We start from the raw sequence: 25,396 nt of genomic DNA on the forward strand, positions 1-25,396 counted from the left end.
GATGTTATCACTAAGAGATGGGCCTCTCCAAGGTTTTTAGTACAGACTGTAAAATGATACCATGTGCTTGTAATTTTCCTTACTGAAAACGATAATAAGCTTGTCTCTCTGTCTTCTATTGCCTGATCACCTTTTGTAAGGTTTTCTCTAGCTGAACAGCACTTCAGCACACACAGGCCTGCTGCTGCTTTGTTCTTGGAGCAGAGGGAGGACTGTCTACCTCGCTGGCCCTGCTGTATGCGGTGTACCCGCTCCTGGCCTAGGGTTTGATCACAGCTCAGGAGCTGTTGTTTTCTGCTCCACCCTCCCGGCACAGAGACTGTGGACCCCTCTGTTACTGGGTCACACACTGTTTCTTGTGGTCCCCCAGCTTTTGGCTTATCAGTCGAGTGTTCAGTCCTGCCAAGAGCTGGAAGGGGCATGTGGGGCCACCTCTCAGTCATGCTAGTGAGCCCTGAGCTGCCAGGCAAGCCCTAGGCAAGACTCTTTCTGAAAGGGCTAGGGAGAGAAGAAGAATATTAATTATTTAGGACCTGACTGTGAGCTAGATTAGACCTGTTAGTTATGATTCTCAGTGGTGATTGAAAGTTGAGTGGAAAAGATACTACGAGAGCTGACTAATTACTGTAAAAATACTGTCATTACTGTGTATATTTTCTGTGTCACTAGTCACCAAGACTTTTAACATATCTATCTAGTTTATATAGCCAGTAATTTTGGGTTCTTTATACAAGTGCAATCTATCACAGATCTCCTGGGGGGATGGAAACAGTGTCAGGAGTATGCATTTTAAATGAATCATGTCGTGTGCAGTATTATAGTCAGTTTCTGTGGTGGATGTGAGGAAGAGGTGGTATTTTTATATGTACTCATATTTCAGGATGCTGAATGACCTATTTCTAAATTTATATAAGATTTTTCTAATGTAAGGATTAATTATCTGCCACAGGGGTTAGTGAAACAGCAAACATTTGCTTTGCTTCAGGAGAGTCTAGTTAGACTTGACATCGAAGCATGTTTGTTCTTTGATGTCTTTCTTGGGTTGTATTCCACTGGATTGTTTCTGGGGTTTAGTTTTGTGGTTTGTTTTCTGGTTTTGTGAGTTTGTTTGGGTTTCTTTTGCTTTCTGTGTGCTGGAACATAGGGGATTTTCTTTCATCGAGTGATGAACTTTATACATGATAAGCAATCTGTTATTAAATGCAGTATGGTTGTTGTTTGTCTAGCTTTTCCCCTTTCCCTCTCTGTCTGCCTCTCTTGATTAGACAATTAGGAGAATTTTCTTTGAACTAAATTTTCCTCTTTTGGGTCACTGACATAGCATGATTTAATTGCTACAATGGCCTCCTTAAGCAAGCAGGCTAGATGGAATTGTTTCTTTGCATCACAGACTACTTCAGAGTAGTAGTTTTTCATGGCTGATGAAAACATCTGCTCGAGAGAGGTGGTGATTTGGGCGGGCACCTATCTGATGGAAGTCAGTTCTGAAATGCTTCCTGTTATTGTTAGTCTCCCTAAGCTGTTTGAACTTTTGCTTTCAAAGATAGGTTTAATAGCCTACCAGTAAGAGTTGTTTTAAACTACTTTGTTTGTTTCTGCAAGTTTTGTTTAGTAAAGGAACTAGCGAGTAACAACAGGATTTATGTGCTTTGACCTTCAATAGAGTGAATCTTATGGTAATTGAGGAACAGCGAATACCTGCCTTGAAAAGACATCTCCAATAGTTGTACATGGTGTATCTGTAGCCTATAAATAATTCTTTCCTATTTTGAGCCAGATGAGACACTGGGATAGATTAAAGCTGGCAAATTGAACTATAACAGAGACATGAAAGCAAAACTAGGAAAAGACTATTGCTTTGTTTATCCAGGCAGATGTGAGTGAATGTAATTTAATAATAGCTGCAGAGCAAAGGTTTCAGCACAAAGTCTTTTTAAATTCTGTGAAAGTCACTCAGTGTTGCTTGCAACTCTGATTTGGATTGCTCAGTTCCATGCTTGCTGTATCCACCTGACTGTTATCAGGCTTTATGTTGTTTCTGTTCTTCTATTCAAAAAACCTTAATTGACTACAGAATGAGATGTGCACTTCCAGTTTTGGTTCTCAGAGTATCTACAGTGTTCCTTCACTGCTGAATCAGCTTTGTAGCAGCTATTAAGGCTTTATTTTCTTCCAGAACGGTAGCAAAAATAATTGCATAATGTTGATTTTTTTTTTTTTTAAACTGCAGTTATACATAATTTTTTTCTGAATTTCACTTCCCTTCTTTTGGTGAGATGTGAAAAATCTTTGAGTTTGCTATAAGCTTATTGTTTTTAGAGTTGTGAGAGATGAAACGATACTGCAAGGCTGCTTTGAACCTGTGCAATTTAAAGGTTTGCGGACAACCTGGGATGGTACTTTTTGAAAAGAAAAGTATTCCTGTTTTACATATTATCATGTGTTTACATTAGCTTTAATTGATGTAGAATGATAAGGCTCTTAGTAGCAGATGACAAGTAGAGATAAGTGCTGTTTATTGTCTTACGGTTTAATAGCTCTAGGTAATAATATTTGATACTCATGTATTCTTAATTCTTCAAAATGAACCTGGTGAGGTCATTTGCAGAGATACTCTTGGCCTACTTTTGCAGTTGTTGACTTTATAGAAAAGAATTAGGCCAATACTTAGCACTTGTGAAAATTACTGTCCTAAATTTATTTGGATTTGCCTCAGCCTCACACCTTTGAGTTGTCTTTTTGGAGTAGACTGAAGTAAGTAGCACTGTGTACTCCAGAGACATGTGGGAGTAAATGCATTCTGAGGCCATCCTGTGGCATGGAAAAGAGCAAGTTGTAATGAATCTGAAGCAGTTGGATCATGAAGACTTTAAAAATCAATTGTAGTTGCAATCTTCCCTTTGTTAGCATAACACTACTTTTTATGCTTTCTTTAAAGTTGTAATTGCTCTTATACCTGGTGGCCTTAATTTCATTTCACAGGTAATGTAAAATATCATTTACCTTAGAGAGAGGCCCAGTCACTGCTGCTGAAAGCCAGTCAAGTTGGGATGCGGGATCAGTGTTTTCTCACTTTCCTGAAAGAAAAGTGAGTTATTGTTGAAGGGCAGCCTGAGTTTTCTTTTTTCTTTTCTAAACTTGAAGAGAATTTTTAAAAAGGAGCACAGACTTGTTGCTGGAATATGCAGCAGTTTTTACAGAGGAGATGAGGGATCATTATTCACATACACTTTTTCATGTTCAAATCTGGAAGTCTCAAGAAGTTAAATTACTGGGAAACACCAATAGAATAAAGCACTTTGGAGAAAGGATACATTTTTCACTCGTGTATTCTTCAGGACTGGTAAGAAAAGCCTTTCCTTCAGCCCATGCAGTAATTAATTTGAAGGAATAAAGGAAAATTTAAAAGCCCAACTTTAGAAGTAGACTGACAAAATACTTCAGGTGCACTCTGCCAAATTTACCTCACCTGCCTCCTGCTCCATGTTCAAGGACCTCTTGTTAGGTAGTGAGTCATCTTCAGCTCATTTGAATTCTGGAAACGTGCCCATCTCCCTCTTTTTGATTCCAGAAGGACAAATGACATTGCCCTAGGAGATCTTAAGTACTTTCTTAGGTGGTGTAAGTCTGTGCCTCTCTGACGTCAATGTTAGCAAGTAGAGCAGTGCAGTAAAAGTGGATTCTTGTTGTCAGTCAGGTAAAGGTGAAGACCTAACATCAGCCCCTGGATAAGACTAGTCAGGACTAGCATTATTCTGGTGTTATGGACTCAATGCTTTGAGCGCTGGATGCAGTCCTGGAGTATATTTAATCCAAAAGGGATTCAGTTCCCATGTTCCAAGACTGTCCTGCAGTGCAAACCTAGTTATTACAGGAGATCTGGAGAGGAAGTAGCCCTCTGCTCTGTCCTAAAACATTAATGTAGCCAAACCTTTAGTTCATTTAGACTCCACACCAGAAACGTGATGATAGAAATATTCCTATAATGATATGGCTTCTCTCTGTGTTGAAGTCCAAGAGACCTCTAGGATTTTTTTGACTTACTTGACATTTCCAGGACATCACAACTATTGTGCTGTGTGTTCAAACAGGCAAAGGGCATCGTATATCTTAAACCTAGTGTGTCTAGGAGATATACCCACAAAGTACTGATGGTAGTAATTTTCAGTGCATTTTGCTGCAAATTAGAGCCTGTTTCTTGCCATGAACTCTGCCAATCACTGCCAAAATGCCAGATAGTCACCAATGAAAGCTGAAGGTGCTCATTCTGAACACAGAGCAGGGAAGGTAACAGGATTTTATCTGAGCAAAGTGTGTCCCAAAGTAAAGCACTTGCTGTCTGGTTTCAAGGTGGTATTTGAACAATGAGTTTGCAGGAAGAGTGTTTCTGTTCCTGTTGAGAGTGTTTGACCTCTGCTTGTTAATACAGATGTTACCATTAAACTGCTTTGCTAAATGGAGCTTGCAAGTAAGGAAGAAAGTTAATCCTTTATATTTACTCCATAGTTAAAAACCTGAGATGCTTCTAACCTGCTTTAAAAAAAAAAAAAATCTAAGTCTGCTTAGAGTATTAGTTCTTAATGAAATGCCACACAAATTTGTCTTCCAGACAGAAAGTGACCGTACCTTCTCCAAAATGCACTACTCCTAATCTCAGTCATAATTTCAGTTTAAGGTCCATCTGTTGGGCCCAAATCACACAGACCTTGCTATCACATTGCTGTTCTGGGTTTTTTGGCCTTCATTGTGCTCACTGTCTTTGTAGCTCTCTGCTGGTTCTTGGAATATTTACCAAGCTGACTCACCTTCACTCCTGGAAGAACCCCAGGAGAGTTCCTTTCTCACCTCACTTGTGGAGGCTGTATCACAGATTTGCTCTGGAGGTAACAGAGTGTTTTTGACTAGGTAAAGTAAATGCCATAAAGAGAGATTGTGTTTCAGGTGAAAAGAGGGCATGTTGATTGAAATGTTACAGCAAACTATATTGCCAGAAAGCACTGTAGATTGGAAAAGGTCTCTGTTCAAAAGCTGGATGCTTCAAACTACAGCAGCAGGGAGAGGGGTTTTCTGCTGCAGTGTTGTCTTCATCTTAAATATAGCACCTGGTTTTAAGTTTGTGTTCTGTCTCTGTCTGTGGATTTTGATGTGGGTTTTTTGGGTTTGTTTTGGGGGTTTTTTTGTTTGTTTTTTTTTGTTTGTTTGTTTTTTTTTGTTTTTTTTTTTTTTGTTGTTGTTTGTGTTGGTAGCTTAAGGAAAATGAATTCTTAAAACGCACAAAATGTTTTACTAGGGATCTGAAATTACTGGTTCTCTCAGAATAGTATTTAAGCGTCTTCAAGAAAGAATGAGTGACAAACGTCAATAATCAGTGATCCCAGCTCAGGACTGTTCACAGTGCAAGCAAGGGCATTGTGAAGTAGTGCCTCCCTGTTCTGGCAATGAAATCTCTCTTCTCTCTGTGGAAACTTCCTTACCTTCCTCAGTGGTTGTTCTTGGACTCTTCATAATTGTGAATTCTTTGCCTGAGACAACAAAATTTGAAGTGATACACAATGCAGCCACCTCAAGTTTTGGAAAGCATCACCCTTTTCTAATGTCCTCTATGTGTTGTTTTGTTGGGGTTTTTTTTAAGTATGCGGTTACCACGACAACTTTTACCCATGCTGGAAATCCCTTACTGGGAGTTCCTGGCATGGCTTTTATTTGCATGTGCTGCAAGGAGCACTGTTATTAAACAGACTGTTAATTATTCTTCCAGTCACTCACTGAGACAACTGATGTGACTGTTGTTAGAGCTTTCTGATTCCAGGTGAAAGTGGTCATGCACAGCTCTATGCAGCTAACTTTTCATGCTCACTACTTTTAGGTATTACTCTTTCACGTACAGTTTCCTTTTTCCTTATAACCTGAAGGCATGCTTACTTGTTTAAATTATCCAGGAACAGAGAAAAAGAGACATATTTTTGATTACATCATCATTTTTGGAGACATTTTATTAGATATTTTCTTGTCACTTTCAGTCTATTTTGGGCCGTTTCATATAGATAGTTATTGTTTTCTTTGTGTGTCTTTATTAATTTTTAAAATTAATTTAAATCTGTAAAAAGATGCTTGATACTGTACTTTGTCCTCTGAATAAATAGCAACAATTATAATGGTTTTAGGCTCCAAAAGTAATGTCATTCCTGTTTGAGACTTGCAAATTTATCTTAAAGTGATTGTTGAATTTATTTCTTATAAAATACAGTAATGTGCTCATCTTGTGTTACCAAAGGTTTTATTATGATTCATGCTAGAGCATGGCAACAAGAGACAGCATCTGATAACTTGGCTTTTTGTTTTTCTTTTCCCTTCTAGGAGTGTCCTTGGGATACAGATCATGCCACTGGACTGCATTTGGGTAAAGAATGAGTTCAGTGTTTCTCAGAGGAGTCTTCCAACACATTTTCCAAATTACCTTTTAATGGTGTTCTAAGTGAGCTTATGTGAAACAAATAGTATTGGATCATGAGTGAAGAAAAAAACTTTGGTGCATCCCAGAAAATGTTGTCTCCTTCAAGAAGTACTAGCAGCTGCTCCTCCAAGCAGGGAAGTCGACAGGTACTTCTTTCACCAAACTGAAAGGATTGCTGAGATTTGCGGTTACTTTTTTTCTTGAATACCTGCAAATCTCTTAAATCCTGTTTTCTTGTTGCTTACTTGTTTTATTTCATCACTTCTTTGCTTTCCTCACTTTTTTTTTTTGTTGGTAGCAGCATCTTGTTTTGAGTCAAATGCATTACACACATTACTGACTAGCAGGCATGTGTAAAACTGGAATGCTAACAGTGCATTTTGATTTCCATCTTATTGTGTGTATGGTGTCTTCATAGTGAGATGGAGCTGCTGTAGCATCTTGTTCTCAGTGGTTTGATCCTGAAATCCCAAATCTTTTGTGTTAGGCACTACTTTTGTGGTAGAATATTGTGTAACTGCGCTGTTTATTTCAAGTTTCCAAGGAAAGGTGTGCATGCATGTGTGAAAGATAATTCATTTTTCATAAACCTGACACAGGGCTTCTTTGAATGCCCATGTGTGCTGGTTGTTGCTGCAGAACTGTAGATAGGAAAATGAGTATTCATGTAACACGCTGCATCTGCGTGCCAAATGTAAAGGTTGCTTTGTTTTCTGCAGAGATTATGCTCATCTTTAAACCTCTCAGTTTCAAAAGATGTGTCTACAAGTGTTTGCACCTGACAGGTGAGGCTGCTGAAGACAGCTTTGTTTGTGGGCAAGAAATGCTCACCTGCAGCTACACTGAGAATTAAACTTAAATGTGCTCAATCCATATTTGCAAAGTCATGAGCAAAGTGCTCGACATAAACTTTTATCTGTACAAGTTCTGGCTTAGTGGAGCTCTTGAAGCTGCCTCAGGCTGAGAATTTAATTGGAATTGAGCATCCCAATCCCCCAAAAGCTTTGGAGTCCTCAGCTGCGTTTTGAAACAGCACCTGCTCTTCTAGGACTTCTGGCCCTGTTCATACAGCTGGCAAGGCAGACAAATGTCTGAAAAATTTATGCCTTTTAAAGTGCTGTGCTTGTGAGAAATGCTGTGCATTTCCAGTATAGTGAACAGTGAAGTCCTTGCTCTCAGGATGTCTTTTTTGTTTTCCTGACACATTATCTTTTATATCCTCTGTATGAGATTACCTTTGAAAAGTGTAATTTAAAAGACTTTTTAAAAGGCATTGTCTGTTCAACAGTTCACGTCTATAATGTGTTATCATGTAGTATTTAAATAATAAGATTTACATGGGTATGACTAAATCCACTGGTGTGTAACACAGCCGTTATAAGGAACCATACTTAGGCCATTTTTTTGCCCTTTCCATCTGTATGTTAGTTTAAATGACAGTACTTTAGGTGATCTATTAACAAAACAGCAACAATCTAAAGTTGTATGAAACTGTTAAAAGTCCCCTAATCAAAAAGGACCACATGTGCAATAACCTTCAGGAGCTTTTTGTTTGGATTTGTTTGGGTGTTTGTTTCAAAATCCTGGTAGAATAGTGAAATGTAATGCTGTTACTGATACTTTTTTATTAATAGTATCCTGAAAGTTTAAATTATGTTGCTGGGTACTGTGCAGGTTTGGGAGAGACACGCTATGATTTTGGTATTCTTCTCTTCATATTCCAGCTCCATGGAGGGCTTCTTATTCCTCCTTCAAACACTTGCAGCTCTCACGCTTGTGGCTTGTGGGTTAGAGACAGAGCTGCCTGACAGATGCTTTTCTCTGTGCTGCTGCTCTGACACAGCACTTCTTTGAATCTGATTAAGTAGAAAGAAATTCTGAAAATTGTAGGGGGAAGGTGAGTTGGAGCAGGGGGAAGCTTGCGCAAAAAATAGCAGGATCTGCATTTTGAGTCTCTCTTGGTTCCCTAGACACAGACTCTTATTGCTGGTGTATGCCACACCAAAGAAGTGACCTGAGGTTGGGATGTGGAAGCACAGTAGTGCCAGGCTGCTGTGTCTGCTAAAGTTACTTACATGTCGGTGTGCTGTTTGTGTGGGGCATGACTCCTGTGATGCAGAAGATGAGCCACTGTGCTAGAAAGGAGTTGACTTAAGCAGGGCTGCAGGACTTTGAGGGATCTACTCCTTGCTTTGCTACATTTGGTGCCCGTTTCCTGCCCGATGTAATACATTTGCTGCGTGAACTGAACAGGTTAACAGTTAATCCTCTTCCACTAAGTTCACCTGCACTTTGAAACTGTATGAAAAGTTGGAGGCTACTGCCACTTCCCACCTCTTTGCTTTTCTCTGCCCCTCTCCTTCAGTTATGGAAAGGAATCTCTTCCACAGAGACACAAATTCAGTTTTGTGAGGAAAGAAAACCAGTGTTATCTTCCTTAAATTTAAATTGATTTGTGATCAAAAGAAGGTATGTTGTGCTAGTTATTTTTAAATCTGTTAACTAACTTTTAAAGTAGATCCACTAGGGAAAAGCTTTGTGGCAGGAGAACAATTTTAAAAAACCTCATGTTCCATAAAAGAAAATTAAATCATTTCTGACAATTTTATGAACCGTAGCAAATGACTTAGTTGCAGCTGATGCCAACCCTTATCCTCCACAAAGCAGGTTTCTATTTTTGGCACTTTAAAATATTTGGTACAACTGCCTGCATTTTGCACTGGAAGAAAGTCTGGCACTGTCATCTGTTTTGTTCAGGGAGCTGCAACTGCAAGCATCAGTCTGAGAGCCATTCAGAATCGTTACTTCATACTTTCCCCTGAAATAATTTGCCTTAAGGAGCTGTATGGTGCAGAGTATTGCAGAAAATGAGGAGGCTTTTATTTTATCAAACAAAGAAAATGAATACATTTACCTAATGATCTACTTATCTCTGAAGACTGAAGTCTGTGGGTTTTTTTCCTCAGCCATAGACCAGGTATGGGCCAAGGAGTGTGTACAGGGGGATTTTTCAGTGCTGATCTGAAATGAGCACCTCTGGACCTGAGAAAAGTAAAGATTTTGTTCCTCCCTTAGCCTTGAGTGAAATTTCTTCCTGGGCAGCAAATGCACTGTTGATCGTTTTGTGCAGATTTTGGCCCATAATGATGCAAAATCTTTTGTAGTACTGTAATCTTAAAACACAACCAATTTAGACATCAGACGTATGCTAGAATTGTTAATGCCATTCATCTGGGAGTTTTGGGCATTTGGGGGGTGGGGGGGATGTCATTGGTTTTTTTTTTCAAATTAGTGCCATGTTTTGGGCTATCTCTTTCAGTTCCCTATTGTGGGATAAGAATCAGCAAAAGGGAGTGTAATCTGAATGCTTTCAGGAAGTCCTGTATCTCCAATTTGCTCCTCTGCTATTTCAGAGGGATGGGTAGAGAAGATAATTGACCAGCCTGACTCATTTGCCTTCATTTTAGAGAGTAAGCAGTTTTCTTTCACTTCTGCAGCTGCTCCCAGGAATAGCCAGCTGACGCTTTTTCCTCATTCAGTGAGGTGTCAAATCTCTCACAAAACGAAAAACCTGATCAAGATCTGTAGGGTCTGGGTTGAGCAATGGATCCAAAGCAGTCAGTGTTTTTGAAAAATGTGTTTGTTCAGGTGGGGAAGGTCGGATTCTTTTGGAAGGGTGTATATGGAAGAGGACCAGTTTCTGTTATTGCATCATGGCACCTTGCATGTATCCAGCAGGCCCCCAAACTGTTAATTCTGTGAGCTTTTAAGAAGATCCATTTCTAATTCAACTAAGCTACCTTTATGTACAGCTGACAATTGAAGTGTGAGGTTCCCAGGGTAGAGAGATATGTAGCAGACTTGCCTTCTACCTGAGATTTGGCAGGCCGTCAAGACTGCTTGAGGGGAAGCAGTGCTCCCACTTCACCTTTTCTTCCCATTTTCACACTTTTTTATTTGAGAAGGCACATTGTAGGCCACCTTGCTGACCTGAAGAACTGTGATAAATGTGACTTTCCTGCAGGAATGTGAGAGACACCTTGTGTCTGGACTGCAGGAGAGGTCCAGGCAAAACTGGAATTATAATGCAGGGAAGGTTGTATTCTGTATTTAAAAGTTTGATCAAAACTATTAACAGTCTTTATATTCCAGATGGGTGTAATGGTTGAGCTATTTCACAGCTGATTCCTTTCTCTTCACCTCATATACCCAATAGCATGGGTCTGTCTCATTTCAGGAGTCCCTTTCTTTCTAAGCTGATCCTTATAGAAAGATGAGGCTCCGTGGTGACTCACTGCAGCCTTTTTGAGTACTTAAAGAAGCATATAGAAAAGAGAATGAATATTTACACAGTGATAGGACAGGAGGGAATGGTCATAAACTGAAAGAAAGGAGATTTAGATTAGCTGTTAGGAGATTTTTTACTGTGAAAGTTGTGAGACAACTGGAGCAGGTTGCTCAGAGAACTTTTGGATGCCCCACCTCTGGAAGTGTTCAGTGCCAGGTTCGATGGGGCTGTAAGCAGCCTGGTCTAGTGGAAGGTGTCCCTGCCTGTGGCAGAGGGGTTGAAACTTAGATGATCTTGTAGGGTCCCTTCCAACCTGAGATAATCTATGATACTGTGAATCTTCCTTGATTGAGATCAAATTTCTGCTTGTCTCTCTGCAAGGTTCTTCTGGCTAATTTCAAGAAGAAAGAAACAAGACCATAAACACAACATTTTTCATAATCTCGCAGCTGTTCCTGTTAGTTCTTAATTAGAATTCTATAACAAAATATGTTCCCTTGTAAAAATTTTGATTAGGACAACTGCACTTTTGACTTGTGTTGAGGTAGTACAACATCATTGGATGGTCTGTAAGGTGTTGATTGCCAGGAGCTGCTCAGCCCCACATTTCTACTGCTTGTAGCCTGTTGTGTGGTAAGTGTTGGGAGACTAAACTCAAAACAGGAAAGCAGAGCAGCTTTCCAGTTTCTTATATTAAATGAAGCACAAGGAAAATAACAGAGATATAATGGAGTGCCACCGATAGTGTGGTGGAATTAATAGATGCCTTTTCAAGATGGTTTGCTTGTAATGCCTTATTACACAAGTAATGAGCATATTACCTGATGTAATTTTTTTCTGGGTTTATAGAGGTGACGTTTAAGCATTCTGAAGATGGATAAATGAGGACAGCTAGCACACTTGCTGATTTTTTTTGTATAATTTTGTTTCACTTTTCAAGGTTTTTTTTAGCCAGTCAAGTTCTTTTTGGGAATACTTCCCTATGTATCTTACAGGGAGCACCATGAGTACTTACCTACCTGGAATAGTTCTCTTTTCCCTAAAGTGTTTCACACGTGTCCTTTTTGTTATTATACTCTGTGTATTAAAGTATTCTTTATCTTTTTGAAATATAAAGGGATGGTACTAGCACATACCATTTCCTGTCAGTTATTTATAATTCTACATCTGCCAAATCCTGGCAATAAATAATTCATGAGATCTCTGAAATCTTGAAACACATGTGACATTGTCATTTGTAGTTGTTCCATAAATAAAAACTGTAAAAATACTGTGAGATTTAGTCTCTTCTCTGTTATATTGCTGCAGGGTCTTTCATTTAAGAGTTCCTGGTGGCAAAAGATTCTCTTTTAATTGGAGTTGTATCTGATGAAGGGTGACTTCTATTTTTCTTATAGTTTCCATTCATGTCATGTTCCTCATAGTACTTGAGTTACTTCCCTCACTTTTTGATTTGTTTTTAGTTTAGTTTGATTTAATTTATTTTATTATTTTTACTTTAGGGAGGCTGCAATTTGTACCAAACAAAACCTTGAGTTACTGAGTATGGGCAAAAGAGTTTTATAGAAAAAAGGTCTTCATTTTCAGTGTCTCATTTTTTGCTTCATAACCTACAAAACCTATCCTTTTAACATGGGCTGTTTCTGTCTCTGATGACAGAAGGTTTTCTGCTAAATTGTGACTGTTTGCTGTGGTTATGCACTGTGTGTATGTACATGCAGGAGAAGATACATATAAAATTCTGGCAAGCACATAAATTCAATGAAGGATGTTGTCATAAAAATTGTGTTTTGTTTAGTGATGTTGTTTCTATCAAAATTAAAAAGAACCATATCTCTCTGATGATATGTAACGAAGTGTACAGATGGATCCTTGGTTATATTTCAACATCAATTGGGTTTTGTCTTTTTTTCTTATAGCCTTCTTCTTCTTGAATCTCTCTTTACAATTCAGTTCTTTGGAAGAAATAAGATCTACATTTGGATTTTCTGTTTAAGCAGGATAGCTGGGAAATTGTAGAAGGACTCCGCGGAGCAATGAATTGTACCCAGGAGCCACAGAAGCAGGAGGGCTGCTTGCTGAAAAAGAGGAAATGGCCTCTGAAAGGCTGGCACAAGGTAGGAAAGGAATGTGTATCTGAAAGCTTTATGCCACGTGAGTGGGACTTACTTGGTGTGGTTTTGTGACAAAAGGGTTACAAAAAAGCAGAGAAAGTATTCTCTGAAAAAAAGAAATGGAAGTGGGGAGGATGTGGTTTTGCCTTTTTTCTGTTTGTGGCCTTTTTTGTGTGTTTTGTCTGTTTTTAATTCTCTGCATTTCTGGTTACAGAGATACTTCTTTTTGGACAGAGGGATTTTGAAGTATTCTAAGTGCCGAGCTGATGTAAGTGATCAGAAACCCTCTAAGGCCATTTTATATAGTAACACCACTCTTTTATCCAAAATAACAATAATTCCCTACTGTTGGCAATGAGAAATAGAGTTTCAGCAGTTCTAAACAGTAGGTTGAGAGGGGAAGAAACGCTGATTTCAGAAGGTAATATTTATCCTTTTGCTTTCGTCTGGGGTGATTGTGTTTTTACTTTTTACATTTTTGCAGATAGAGAGAGGAAAACTTCATGGCTGTATTGATGTTGGACTTTCTGTCATGTCTGTAAAGAAATCAACAAAATGTATAGATTTGGATACAGAAGAGCAGATATACCACCTGAAGGTAGGCCTTCAAGGTTGTTATAACCTTGCTCCCAGACTAATAACATTAATTGTGTAGGGTGGAGCCTTTTTTTTTTTTTTTGATGGCAAGAGGTTTGTTAGTTACACTAATAATTTTTAGTTTCAGCAGATTAGTTTACACTTAATAACTTGAGAGGTCTTATTGTACTGTTTTAGGGCCCAGAATCAGTAACCCTGTTCTGAACAGAAACCTCAAAGATGCCTCATGTTTAGCTGCGCTTTTTTCACTTCTTACACAAGTGCTTTTATTTTCAGTAGTTGTATCTTCGTCCTTGTCTTATCTATAGGAAGTATTTTCCATGGTCAAGTATGGAGATTTATACTTGTGGAATAAATTGTTTTAAAGTACATCACCAAAATCAAATTTCTATTTGTAATTAGTTAAACACTGACCTAGCTTTACCAATGGCAATTAATAAATGACAAATTATATGTGTGGGGCTTTATTCAAATTGTAGGGGGGTTTTTTTATCTATAAGTTGTTCTAGTATTGTGTTCTGCATTGGAAGGCATAACTACTAACTGTAGTTTCTCTTTTTCCTGACTTTATCTTGTGATTAATTTTCTGTCATGCCTAAGCCCTTACAGTGTGCATTTTGGTAGGAGCATCCTTAGAAAAACTTTCCTGATACTTTGCCAGTAAAGGTCAGCCAGGCTAGCTGTCTAATGAGCACAAAATACCACAAATTCTTTGTTAGTTATTTCAAATGTGAATGTTATCAACCCTGAAATTTTGTGTAGGTGAAGTCTCAGGAGCTGTTTGATGAATGGGTAGCAAAACTTCGCCATCACAGGATGTACCGTCAGAATGAAATCTCCATGTTTCCTCATGACGCCAATAATATTTTCTTCCCTATGTCTACTACTACGGACTCTGTCCCTGGTTTCTGTGATTCTACTCCAGGTAGAAAGGTAATAGTTTTTATTTATAAATAATGAGCTTTCATAAAGAATTAAATTAGTCTAATTTGTGTTCATTAAATAAAGAGCATAATGGAAGTTTGTGGTGGCACTTAAGTTATGTTCTAAAATGTCAAGAGGAAAATTATTTATTGATTTACACCCAAGCAGTTTCCTTTATGGTGCTATTAAATTTTATGTAGTAGTTTTTCATTATTTAATCTAGTAAATTGTATTTTCTCAGTGAATTTCAAAACTGTATATTGAGTTAGAATCCTCATAAATTTTTGGGACATATATCAGTATTTTTCTGATATGTGCTGGTGAATATTAGTCACAGAAGAGTACTCAGCTAGGTATTTTCTTTTCCCTTTAGCATTTTGTTGTATATGCTTTAGCTAATAAACCCTTTCCCCTTTTACATGAATGAAGCTGACTACTTAACTAAGGAGTATATAGGAGTTATACAAAAAGCCATCAACTGGGACCACTATTTATATTTTTAACTGAGGCAAAAGCATTATTCATATCAGTCCAAGGGCTGTGCTGTAGGTGGATATGGGGTCTAGATGGGTCCAGTCAGCAGTGTACTTCTCTTTTGGTAAAATCTGTGAATTGGTTTCACAAATGACCTGACAAATGCTCAGTCCACCCCCATAAATGGCCTCTTTGCAGTTTCATGGACGAGGGTGTTGGTTCTGTGCCTGAACACAGCCTCTGTGCCTTCAGCTGTCTGTACATTGACTGGCTGACCTTCACCCAAAGAAGGTCTTCTGCTCCAATGTAGAATCACTGGTCGCTTTTGAGAATCAAAAAAAAAATGTTCTGTGTTACTACAGTTGAAATGTAGTAACTGTTTCTGTCAGCTCCAGAATGACTCCTAAGCAGCCCTGCCCTCCTTGTTCTCCTTCTAACTAAGGCTTTCTTTTCCCTCGTGTAATTACTTTATGATCTGAGTAGGCTTGTTCCCCAATACCTGCAGTTCATCACTTTATCCTGTAACTGAGTATGAGTTTTAGCACACACACAGATGTGTCTGAACAGCTTTTTGCTCGTGGTCAAGAGGGAGGGGACGTGTGCGAGCGGGCAGCTGAAAGAACAATAACTCACCCTGCGGTAACAAGGCCATTCTGCAGAGAGTTGTCTGCACGCATTCCTTGTGCCAGCAGCTCCGTGGCTCTGACAGCCTGCTCTCCTCAGGCACTGTCTGCAAGGGAATGGCAAAGCTCCTGTGGCCATTTCATTATTTTCTCCTGAAAGACAGCAGGGATAGAAGTGGGGAAGGATATCAAGGGCAGAAGAGGAACATTGCAAAGTCCATGATATATTTATGCTGGTGCCCTCAAAAAACCCCGAAAGACCCAAACCGAACAAACCTATGTGACCAGCATATCTTAAAATCTATGCTTACTGTGAGGAAACTAACCATTTCTTCTTTGGCATGAAAGACTTTAATTCAGACTATTAGTGCAGATTTGCACTGCAAAGAAGCCCTACTTATTTTCATGTGAAAAATAGAAGGGGATAGTTCTTAAGCTGCAGTTAATCACCTTAGCTGTGCTCAAGCTAAATGGAAGTCTGCCAATTTACACCAGCCTTAGCTTGGTGTTAGTTGATATCACTCCAGCACTTAGGTTATTTTGAGAAATATATATTGAGTGAACTTCAGGTTTCATTTTATTTGCTTTTAGCAACACCTGGTCAGTTTTCACATCTTTTTTTATTGTGGTTGAGAGACAGGTGTCTGTATATGCACATGTTTATGTGGAATCCTTGGATTCTAAAGCTTAGCCATACTGATCCAAAGCAAAACTCTGAAAACTGGAGCTACACAAGCTCTCTCTTGTCAATTCTTGGCAATCCCTAATTCCTTCTTTCCGCATGCTCATGTCACTTGTATATGAGTTCTGGAAAAGTTGGTTACGTGAGGCCGATTTCTGAAGAGATAAATATGGAATTGGTTCAGAAAATGCCAATACAATTGCCCATCGTTAAATTCAGTTTACTTGTGCTTTTAAAGATGCTGAGATTATTATCTGGATATATATGTGTGTGTGTATATATATATATATATGTCTAAATAGATGACTAAAGCTTGTACAGCTTTATGTAGGAATAAGCCAGCTAAGCTGAGTTGATTAATTTAAAAACAAGTGTGCTCATTGATGCTTACTGCTATTGCATACTGACACAATACTGAATGACATCACATGGATAGTGCATTTCATTTTATTCTGAAGCTCAGGTTGGTGGTCATGTTGTAAATTTAAAAAGGCCTACTAAGAAAGCTGCAACTGACTGAGATGTAGATGAAATTTCTTATTAATAGATTTAAAATTAGTACTACTGGAGTTCTGATGTAAGGTGAGCAGGAGGTAACAAAGTTTGTAAATTGTATGCTTCAGAGAAGAGCCAAACAATTTTGTCACCTTTTCTCATAATCAGTAAAATGACTGTGTAATGGCACTAAGATGAAACAGTTTAAAACTGATTTTTAACAAGATGTTGACAACGCATATGATTTGTGCATCTTCCTGACCTGGGTATTATTGAAAATGAAAGGTTTAGTAAGGTGTAAAAATAACTAACTATAACTAACATAATAGTATTGAATGGCTACTATTTGTAGTTACATGAGAGAAGAAAACAGCATTATAGGCTACAATCAACTGGTAACAGTACTGGTAGAAATTTCTTCCCACTGGAAGCTATTTAATTGTACTGCTCAGTTAGCTCTTATGCAGAATTTCCAGCATCTCTTGAAGCATCTGATGATGGGCACTGGCTGAAATTGAGCTAAGTTTGAAAATGTTTACTGAGGTGTTGTCAAAGGGTAGTCTTTACCCAGATGAGGTGTATGGTCATCCCTGTATTAAGGCCTGTTGAGCCAAATCCATGCTGAAGTCACTCAACCTTGTGTAAAATTTTAAATGACATCTAGTATATCTTGCTTTTTCACTGAAAAATAGCTTTAACAAATGTATGTGTTACATCTAAGTTACTTTTGGGGCTTCTTGGGGGAGCGTGGAGGAGGAACAGAATGTCCGAATTTGGTACCTTCAGATATGGTACTTTAATTGTTTTAAGTTGACTTAATTTATGCAGAATGTTGCCCTTCCTCCAAATTTAGTTTTCAGCAAATTTTCATGGTCCTTGAGTGTTTCTACTGCTTGTGGACAGCAGTTATGTTAGATATCCTGGCATTATGCTCAATGACTATATACCTAGTCTAGATCATACACCTTGTTTCCCCTGCATGTAATTGATGCCTTCAGTCCTTGTCCATGACCATGGTCCTCAACTGTTGGTTGTTGGAATTTGTGCATACAACATTAAAATACTGTGTGTTAATAATTCATTTGTTCTTCTTTGGAACAGGCAGGCAGCTTGACCAAACAGAATTCAGTGTCAACTGGAGGTAATTTGTCATTTTCTTTTTCGAGTAATGAGTCCAGGATTTCATCTTGGCTACAGTCTTCTGAAGACATGGAAAAATGCTCAAGAGGTAATGATATTTGAAGAAAGCTGAAAGTAGCCTAATATTTCCCCTAGTTTTTCATAACAATGACAGTATTATACACTAAGTAGTCATTATGGTTAGAATTTTCTCTGAAACTGGAGGAAGGAGAGAGGTGGTGGTTGATTAAGTGGTTACTGACTTGTTTGCAAAAGAACTGGTGATTTTGGATGTGGGGGTATCAATTGTGGGCAGCTCTTCAAGGAACCAGTACATTTCAGTACATTTTCTTTTATATAGGAACATCACATGCAGTAGTAAGATTTGAACATCCTTAGGCTGGAAAAAGGGAAGCATCCAAAACCTAGTAATTTGAAAAGCACTAAGTCTTTGTACTTCAAAGTCACCTTCTGCTTTCATGCTTTCCTAAGAGCATGAAGATCTTTCTCATGTTGGCAGTGTCTGTGTGATATTTATTTGTTAAGTTTCTACCTACCAGTGAGCTTCTTCTCTAATACAGAGGAGCCTCATCTCTAGGTCTGAATGCGCAGTTCAGTGTTGATGCCTGTGGCATTGTTGCCCTCACCAGGAGGAGCTCTGACAAATCTCAAACTGCAGAAATTATCACATTATTCTCATTATTTCTGCAGCCAACTAGGAAAAGATATCATGATCATTATACACACCATATAGGTGCATTTCAGTATTTTGAATTTGAACTCGAATATAGGATACAATCTCTTTATCTACCAGTCTAATGCTTTTAGTCAATGAATAACTTAAGCTAGCTGCAATCAAAATAGGACTAACCTACAAAGACAGAAAACTGTCAGTGTGTCTGTTACTGTAGGGCAACTGAAAATATTCTCTTGTTCCAAACAGACCTCTCCAATTGTCACACATATTTACTGGAAATGAACCAGCTGTTACAGAGCATGGATGTTCTTCACAGGACATATTCAGCGCCTGCTATAAATGCTATGCAGGTTTGTTGTTTAAAAACAAAACCAAAAAGCATTTTCCCTTACAATTCCAAAAAATAACCCCAAATCTTAAAGAATCGAGGTATTTCTTAGCTCTGTTAGGTTTATGGCAGTCTCTGTTGTTTTTGTCCTGTGTGTTGTTAAAAGGTTGGACCTTTTGAAAGCCCAAAGAAGGAAAAGAGAGCACATAGGAGGTGGCGATCCAGGGTTGTTGGGAAAGAGGCTAAAGGAATGTTACAGGTAACTTCAGTCCTTTCAGAGCCCATCTTCCTCCAAACCTTAGTTATTGATCACTTCTTGGCATGACCAGTTAAGGAAATACAAATCCTTTCTAAGTAGTGTCCTGTGTTACTCATTTTAAGTGGTAATATATCAGACAAAACACAAATGTGTTGTCATTGATATCTGCAATAGAACCTGTCCTGTTACCTTCAGGACACTGGCCATGTTTTTTACCCCTGTTTTCAGTCTGTCTCTAATTTTTTTTTTTTTTAATCAGAACAGATTACTGCAAATTCCCTAGCTAGTTTAGTGCACATTTGCATCCAGAGGCCATGTGATTAGATATTTATAAGTGGGGGAAAATAATATAGCATGTTACCTTTGTCAATGGGCTTGCTTCTCTGAGTTTTGGCAATCTCCCATTATGGGATCTTGAGCCAAGTTATATCTCTGGTTTCATTTGCCAGGTGTCATCCATTCGAATCTTACTGATAATTGATAGTAATTTTTTTCATTTTTGGTGTCTGCAACATGTAATCCAGGTGGGTACAATAAAACAAAATTTTCTTTACAGTTAATAAAAACATCACAAATTACTGTCTACTTACAGGTGCCTTCAGTATTTTCTGCCCCTATGAGACTGCATGCTTCCAATCCAAACTTATCTACAATAGATTTTGTAGAGGAGAAAAATTACTCTGATGGCTCTGAAACATCATCAGAGTTTACTAAAATGCAAGAAGACTTGTTTCACATTGCACATAAAGGTAAATGAAATTGTCTTTCATAAATGGCTTCATATCATCCCAGTTTAGATAATGATATGACTTCTGCGAATGCTTCCTCTTTAATGTTTAGAAAAAGCAGAAAACACCCTTCCTTTAATTTCCTTGAGGAATTGCAAGTGTTGAGATCTTGAGTCATTTGAAAAAGGGGGCTTAATCACCACTTTTTAGGGTTTTTATTTAATAGAGAACTACTTGTTTTATGTGCTAAAAGCCTAGATTCAATTATTTTTTGCCAAAAGGTAAAATACCTAAAATTGGTTGCTAGAAATACAGCAGACTGTACTCTCTTGTTTGCATGCATATCCGTGCATATGAGCACATTTATGTTTCTATATTCTGTGTGCTTCACTGTAGTTCAGAGTCAACATTTGTTGGTGATGCAAGGGTTGCTATGGTAGTAACCTATTTTTAGTGAATACAGAAGAGTAAATCATGCAAAGCAGCCAGAGGGGGAGCTTGACTAGAAATATTTCTTCCCTCAAAATCATTTTTCATTAGCAATGCTTTGTTCCATCACCCTTGCACCAGAAACATTTTTATTGTTTAAGTGATCTTGGTGAGGGAGGCACTTACGCATTTATAGCTGAAAGGCTTTTGGGAGTATTGGCTTTGTCCCCTTTGGCACACGATAGTGGTTGATGTTATCAATAAGCATTCTTTGCTTCTTGTTCCCCTTTAGTGCTGATGTATCTTGATTCTGTTATGTAAGGAATGTATCTAAGTAGTAAACTTCATAAAGTCAATGATAGTCAAAACTGACGTATGTTTTCCAAAGAAAGAAAGGAAGTGAGGGTGGGATGCAGTTGGAGAAGTTGCTGTTAAGCTGAGCAATGAAATCACCTACTCAAGATCATCTTACTGGAATTGTCTGTGACAGAAATTTTGTTTAGATTGATCCACAGTGATTTGAAGGGACAATTAACTTGGTTCTATTGACTGCAGAATCATTTTACTAAGAGGATAAAGAATATTTTTCTAAAGTTACTTAATAGCACACCCTTTCCAAGAAAGAGTAGTGGAGAAAAGTTTTGTGTCACCTTTTTGATACAAATTGAATAAAATGTAACATTATTAGTTTAGTAGGTAATAATTCTTGAAAAGTAGAGTTAGTATACAACGTATTAAATGTCATTGAAGGTCATTGAAAATTCTGGTCGTGTTATCTACATATAACAGAAAGCCTAACAGAATAGATCACAGGGGATATATCTCCCTCCCCACCCTGTGATACTGTTAAAGATTTCTTTGGATAGTATGAGAATTAGCTTTGGTAATGGTTGGCAGTGTTGGAATATACTTTAAGAATAATTTTTCAGAAGACTAAATTAAGTTACGTAACTCCTCAGGGAAATGATGGTTCGGGTTACCTCAGAGTGGATGACTAGGAGAGAGAAGTATTAGGAATTCCTTATTGTTTCCCTTTTTCATGCATCCATGCTCAGATTTTCTATCTTCATTTCCCTGTAACTGGATTCATTTGTGCATTGTCAAGTCTCATGACTGTATTACAGGGCTTGATTAGGCCCTCAGAAATCCTCTAATACTCCAGTCAGATGAATGTTGAAAACCTACGTAAGCAAATACTGCTCAAATAAATTTTTATTCCTTGTGGTTAAAGAGAAGATGAAATGTCTTAATGGTAAAAAAATTCCAAAAGCATATTTCCCCTATAAAACCCCCTTTAGTGATTTTAAAATTGCATGATCTGTTGTCTGATTTAAATGTATTGGGCTGGTGATAGTGCCTCAGGAAGGAGTAGAAGTAGCAGCATAACATGCACATCACTCAGGATCTGACCCTCTGAGTCACTAAATCATCTAACAAGCTGAAATTTCTCTAGTACAGAAAGAGATAACAAAACACAACACCACAGTTGACTTACTTGTGGGGAAACTACTAACCCTAAGCTGTGGCACAATATGTGTTATAGCTGCCTTTTTTTTTTTTTGATGATTTTTTTTTTCTATTTGATTTTTTTTCTTTCATCTCTTCTTCTCCCCCACTGGAATTTAGAGAGGAGTATGGAATAGAGTCATGACCACCTGAAGATTCAAGCTAATTGGGAAACAAAAGCAAGTGAAGAGCAGATGTGGTTAGTTAGCCTTGCTGCCATCTGTCACAAATAATCAGAGTAATTTTGACTGTGGCTAATATAGTCAACACAGTAGCCTTCACCATAAACATGTCTCCTACTAAAAATCTACCCTATAACCTTGATTAATATTACTTGTTTTTAGTAACCCACCCTGGAACTCTCAACCTAAATTCTTGTTTCTGTCACCATAAACGATGCTTTGAGTTTTATGTAATTGGTGCGTATACAATTGGTAGCAGCTGTTTTTAACTGTCACTTTTTACAAAATGGTTCTAGTTTACTTCACCTTGAGGTCAGCTTTCAGCACCATATCTACAGAGAGAGAAAAGCTGAAGCAGATGCTGGACTATGATGCATCCTCATCTCCATCTGCACAAATAGTGGGCTTGAAGAATGCCTTAACATCTGTAAGTGACATGCTGAAGCTCACCAAGCTTCATTGTCGTCAGATACTACTTTTAAATTTCAGAGTAGTTAATTTTTGTTTCCTTAGTGTCAGCTCTGTGCTAAAACTTGCAGAATTTAATTGTAGTAAGTTATTATAGATTGTGTTTTTCAACGACTCTTCTAAATGTTAAAGGTATTTTCAAATCATTGGAGTTTAATAGATGGATTGATTTAGGTATGTAGTGTAATCTGTATCACTCGATGTTAAGAATCAAAGGGCTGCTCTGTTACTGTGAGTCTGCTTTCTTTCTAAACATGCTACTACTCAGTTCTGATGGGTTGCAGGTTTCCTTTCCCTTTTCTTTACCTCAACAGCACTTGAATATTCACTGTATGACTTAGCATAAAATAAAGGTGAGAGTGGCTGAATGCTCTCAGCTGTCCTTTCTAGTGCACTACAGAGCTTCTCCATGCTGCACCAAGACACTGCAAAGCAAATTCAAGTACAACTGGTTTATGTTGACTTCCAACCTCAATTATCTCTCAGTCCTCTAAAAGCAGCAATGGAGTTCTTAGGGCAGAGTTCTAAGTGACAAAAGATGGTGCTCGTTAAAAAGGTGGGGGGTTGGTTGGTGTGCTGTATGTAATTGGCTGAGACCAGAACTTTTCATCTGGGTCATGTTTGAACATGTCAACCAAATTGATCTGATTTCAGAGCAATGAGGGCTGTCTTTATCATGGCCTTAAAATTTCAGTGTTTATTGCAAACACCACATCAGAGGCAGAGGAGACTCTCTGGCACTGATCAATGTGATGTAGATCATCCTAGAATTATTTCAGTATGAAGGCTTCCCTTTGCTTTACAAAATCTGCATGTGATTATAGTTTTTAAGTGTATGACATGCCTCTTTGCTTAGACCTTTAGAGGCTGTGATGTCTTCACAGTATTTAGAGAAAGTTGAAGCCTGTTGCATAATATCTGTACTCATTCACTTGCATTTCTTTGGTTTTGGCTTTCAGATGTTCCACTTCTGATATTTGAATAGGTGACTTTTATTTTTCCAATGTTATTTGTCTACCATTTTATATCAGAAAATCAGTTTTAAGACTGCTGAACTCAGTGAACACTCAGCTTAGCATGAATCACTTTGTTTTCTGGGCAGTGAAATTTGGTTGTCCATCTTCATCCTGTACATGTCTTTAAAAATAATTCTTTTAGGTCTTATCTGATACTTAATTAGTTTTGTAGCCCATCCAGAAGTCATCTGTGAACTTTGGCTGATTCAGCAAGGTAATCACCTATGAGGGCTCTTCTTAATCTGCAGTTCTGTAATGTCATGATGCCAGCAGAAATTTTCTTATCCTGTGCAGCAGAGATCCTGTAGGAGAATGGAATGAGCTTCCTTTGAAGACGTTTGGAAGCATGGAGATGATAAACTTGACATATTTTTAAGATTTCCTTGCAAGAGAGTCCTGTGTTAATGACTTTGGCTTAGTGTTTGTTGTTGTTCATTTTAGTTTGTTTTCTCTACAGGAGGAACAAAAAAATCACTCACAGGTTGAAAGCTATCAAACATAAGTCTGTTTTGCTCCCATCAGCCTGGCAGTAGAAGAAAAATGAACAGATTTAAAGTGGATAAGCCACCACAAAATTAGCATATCTGCCTCTGCTTCTCCTTCATTAAGATAGTATTCTTGACCTACACACATTCTAAGAAAAGGAAATACAGAACGGGAAAAGATACAATATTTCTGATTTGGGGGGAGGAAGAAGACAGCAGGAAGAAAATATTTTGTAACAAATAATGAAAATGGGAAGATGCTATTACAGGAGAGCTGTTTTGCACTTACCTGATGTTGAGGATTTAACACAGTGCTGAGCACTTGACATACAAGGGATATATACCTTTATGGCAAATTCAGACCACATATAGGTAAAGCCAGAAATAAGTTTTCTCTACTCCATCATCACACTGAGCTTACTGTCTTTCCTGCCACCAAGAGAATTTTCAACAAAAATTACTGCCAAAAGCAGAAGCATTTTTGGGATAAAGTGGATGTGTAAACAGCAGGGTTCTCCACATCCTGGTATTGATTCAGATCACTAAAATGGAATGTAAGTCTTCAGTATTGTTCCAAAATTAGTAACATGATATTTTGTTTCAAAGGTAGTTTCATTGCAGGGTTACACTCTCTTCCTACATGTCTAGTCTAATTGACATCTATCAGATGCACCCAGAATAAGTAAATAACATGTAACAAACATGAGTTTGCAGTACAGGCTTTTTATTCTGACCATTGCTGTTATAATCTGATAGGAGACAAATCATACCTGTTACCTGTGTGAATTTGTGTCTTATTTCTCTGTCACTGGAAGGCAAAGGAAACTGCCAGTATGGGAAAATCAAATGGTTTTGGATGTGGCAAGAACAGATGTTGAGGGAGGCTATGTTGGAGATGGGAGTGAAGGAAGGGAGCTTGAAAAGAAAAACATCCCTGCCATCTTTGACTTTTTTTCTGCACTTATGTCTCTGTTTCCTCAAACTGGAAAAAAACAGTTTTAATTTGAGAGATAAGGAGTAAGGTTTGAAGCATTTATAATAAATGATTTGCTGAACCAGTAAAAAAATGATGTGGTGGTAGTGTTTTATACTGCACTTTAAATAGTCTTTGCCCCCTTTTATACAATAAAGCCACATTCAAGTTAGCTGAGAGAACTTTATATCCCCAATATTTTTGTTAAATATTCCAGGCAATAGCACAAAACACAGATCTTAAAGACCGGTTACGCAGAATACATGCCGAATCTAAGATCATTGATTCAGCATCTAATGCAAAATCAAGTCCAGATTTGGTGAAGGTGGGTATGGATTTCCTCTTTCAGTGATGTCCATTCCTCCAGCCCCTACATCTAGACAGTGCTGCATAGCTGTGCCTTGTCCTGTTCTCCGTGTCTTCCCTGTGGTGTGGTGTGTTAGCAAAGCCAGTCTGCTTTCATGGTTGTGAGTCATTTCTGATGATGCCTTGTCTGGTATTTGATTTCAAAGATTTTCCTTGTGAGCAGGTTTCTTGAGCACATCTTCCATTGCT

At 38.1% G+C, this 25,396-nt stretch overlaps 1 protein-coding gene across 4 annotated transcripts in view; it reads left to right on the forward strand.

Annotated features, from left to right (window-relative positions):
• OSBPL3 (oxysterol binding protein like 3) overlaps positions 1–25,396 on the forward strand; it is an 87,630-nt gene that overhangs the window by 33,787 nt on the left and 28,447 nt on the right. The window contains exons 3-13 of one of the 4 annotated variants that reach the window (XM_017731177.1): positions 6,358–6,600; positions 12,740–12,859; positions 13,071–13,124; positions 13,341–13,454; positions 14,216–14,386; positions 17,753–17,879; positions 18,714–18,817; positions 18,962–19,054; positions 19,647–19,803; positions 22,196–22,326; positions 25,059–25,166. In XM_017731177.1, coding sequence (XP_017586666.1) covers positions 6,508–6,600; positions 12,740–12,859; positions 13,071–13,124; positions 13,341–13,454; positions 14,216–14,386; positions 17,753–17,879; positions 18,714–18,817; positions 18,962–19,054; positions 19,647–19,803; positions 22,196–22,326; positions 25,059–25,166 — 1,272 coding nt within the window. In that variant the 5' untranslated portion in view covers positions 6,358–6,507. The remainder of the gene's footprint in view (positions 1–6,357; positions 6,601–12,739; positions 12,860–13,070; positions 13,125–13,340; positions 13,455–14,215; positions 14,387–17,752; positions 17,880–18,713; positions 18,818–18,961; positions 19,055–19,646; positions 19,804–22,195; positions 22,327–25,058; positions 25,167–25,396) is intronic. The other 3 variants (XM_008631327.2, XM_017731178.1, XM_008631329.2) reach the window with 3 other exon arrangements.

Source organism: Corvus brachyrhynchos, unplaced genomic scaffold (genome assembly GCF_000691975.1).
Source record: "Corvus brachyrhynchos isolate BGI_N302 unplaced genomic scaffold, ASM69197v1 scaffold84, whole genome shotgun sequence".
Taxonomy (NCBI): Eukaryota; Metazoa; Chordata; class Aves; order Passeriformes; family Corvidae; genus Corvus; species Corvus brachyrhynchos.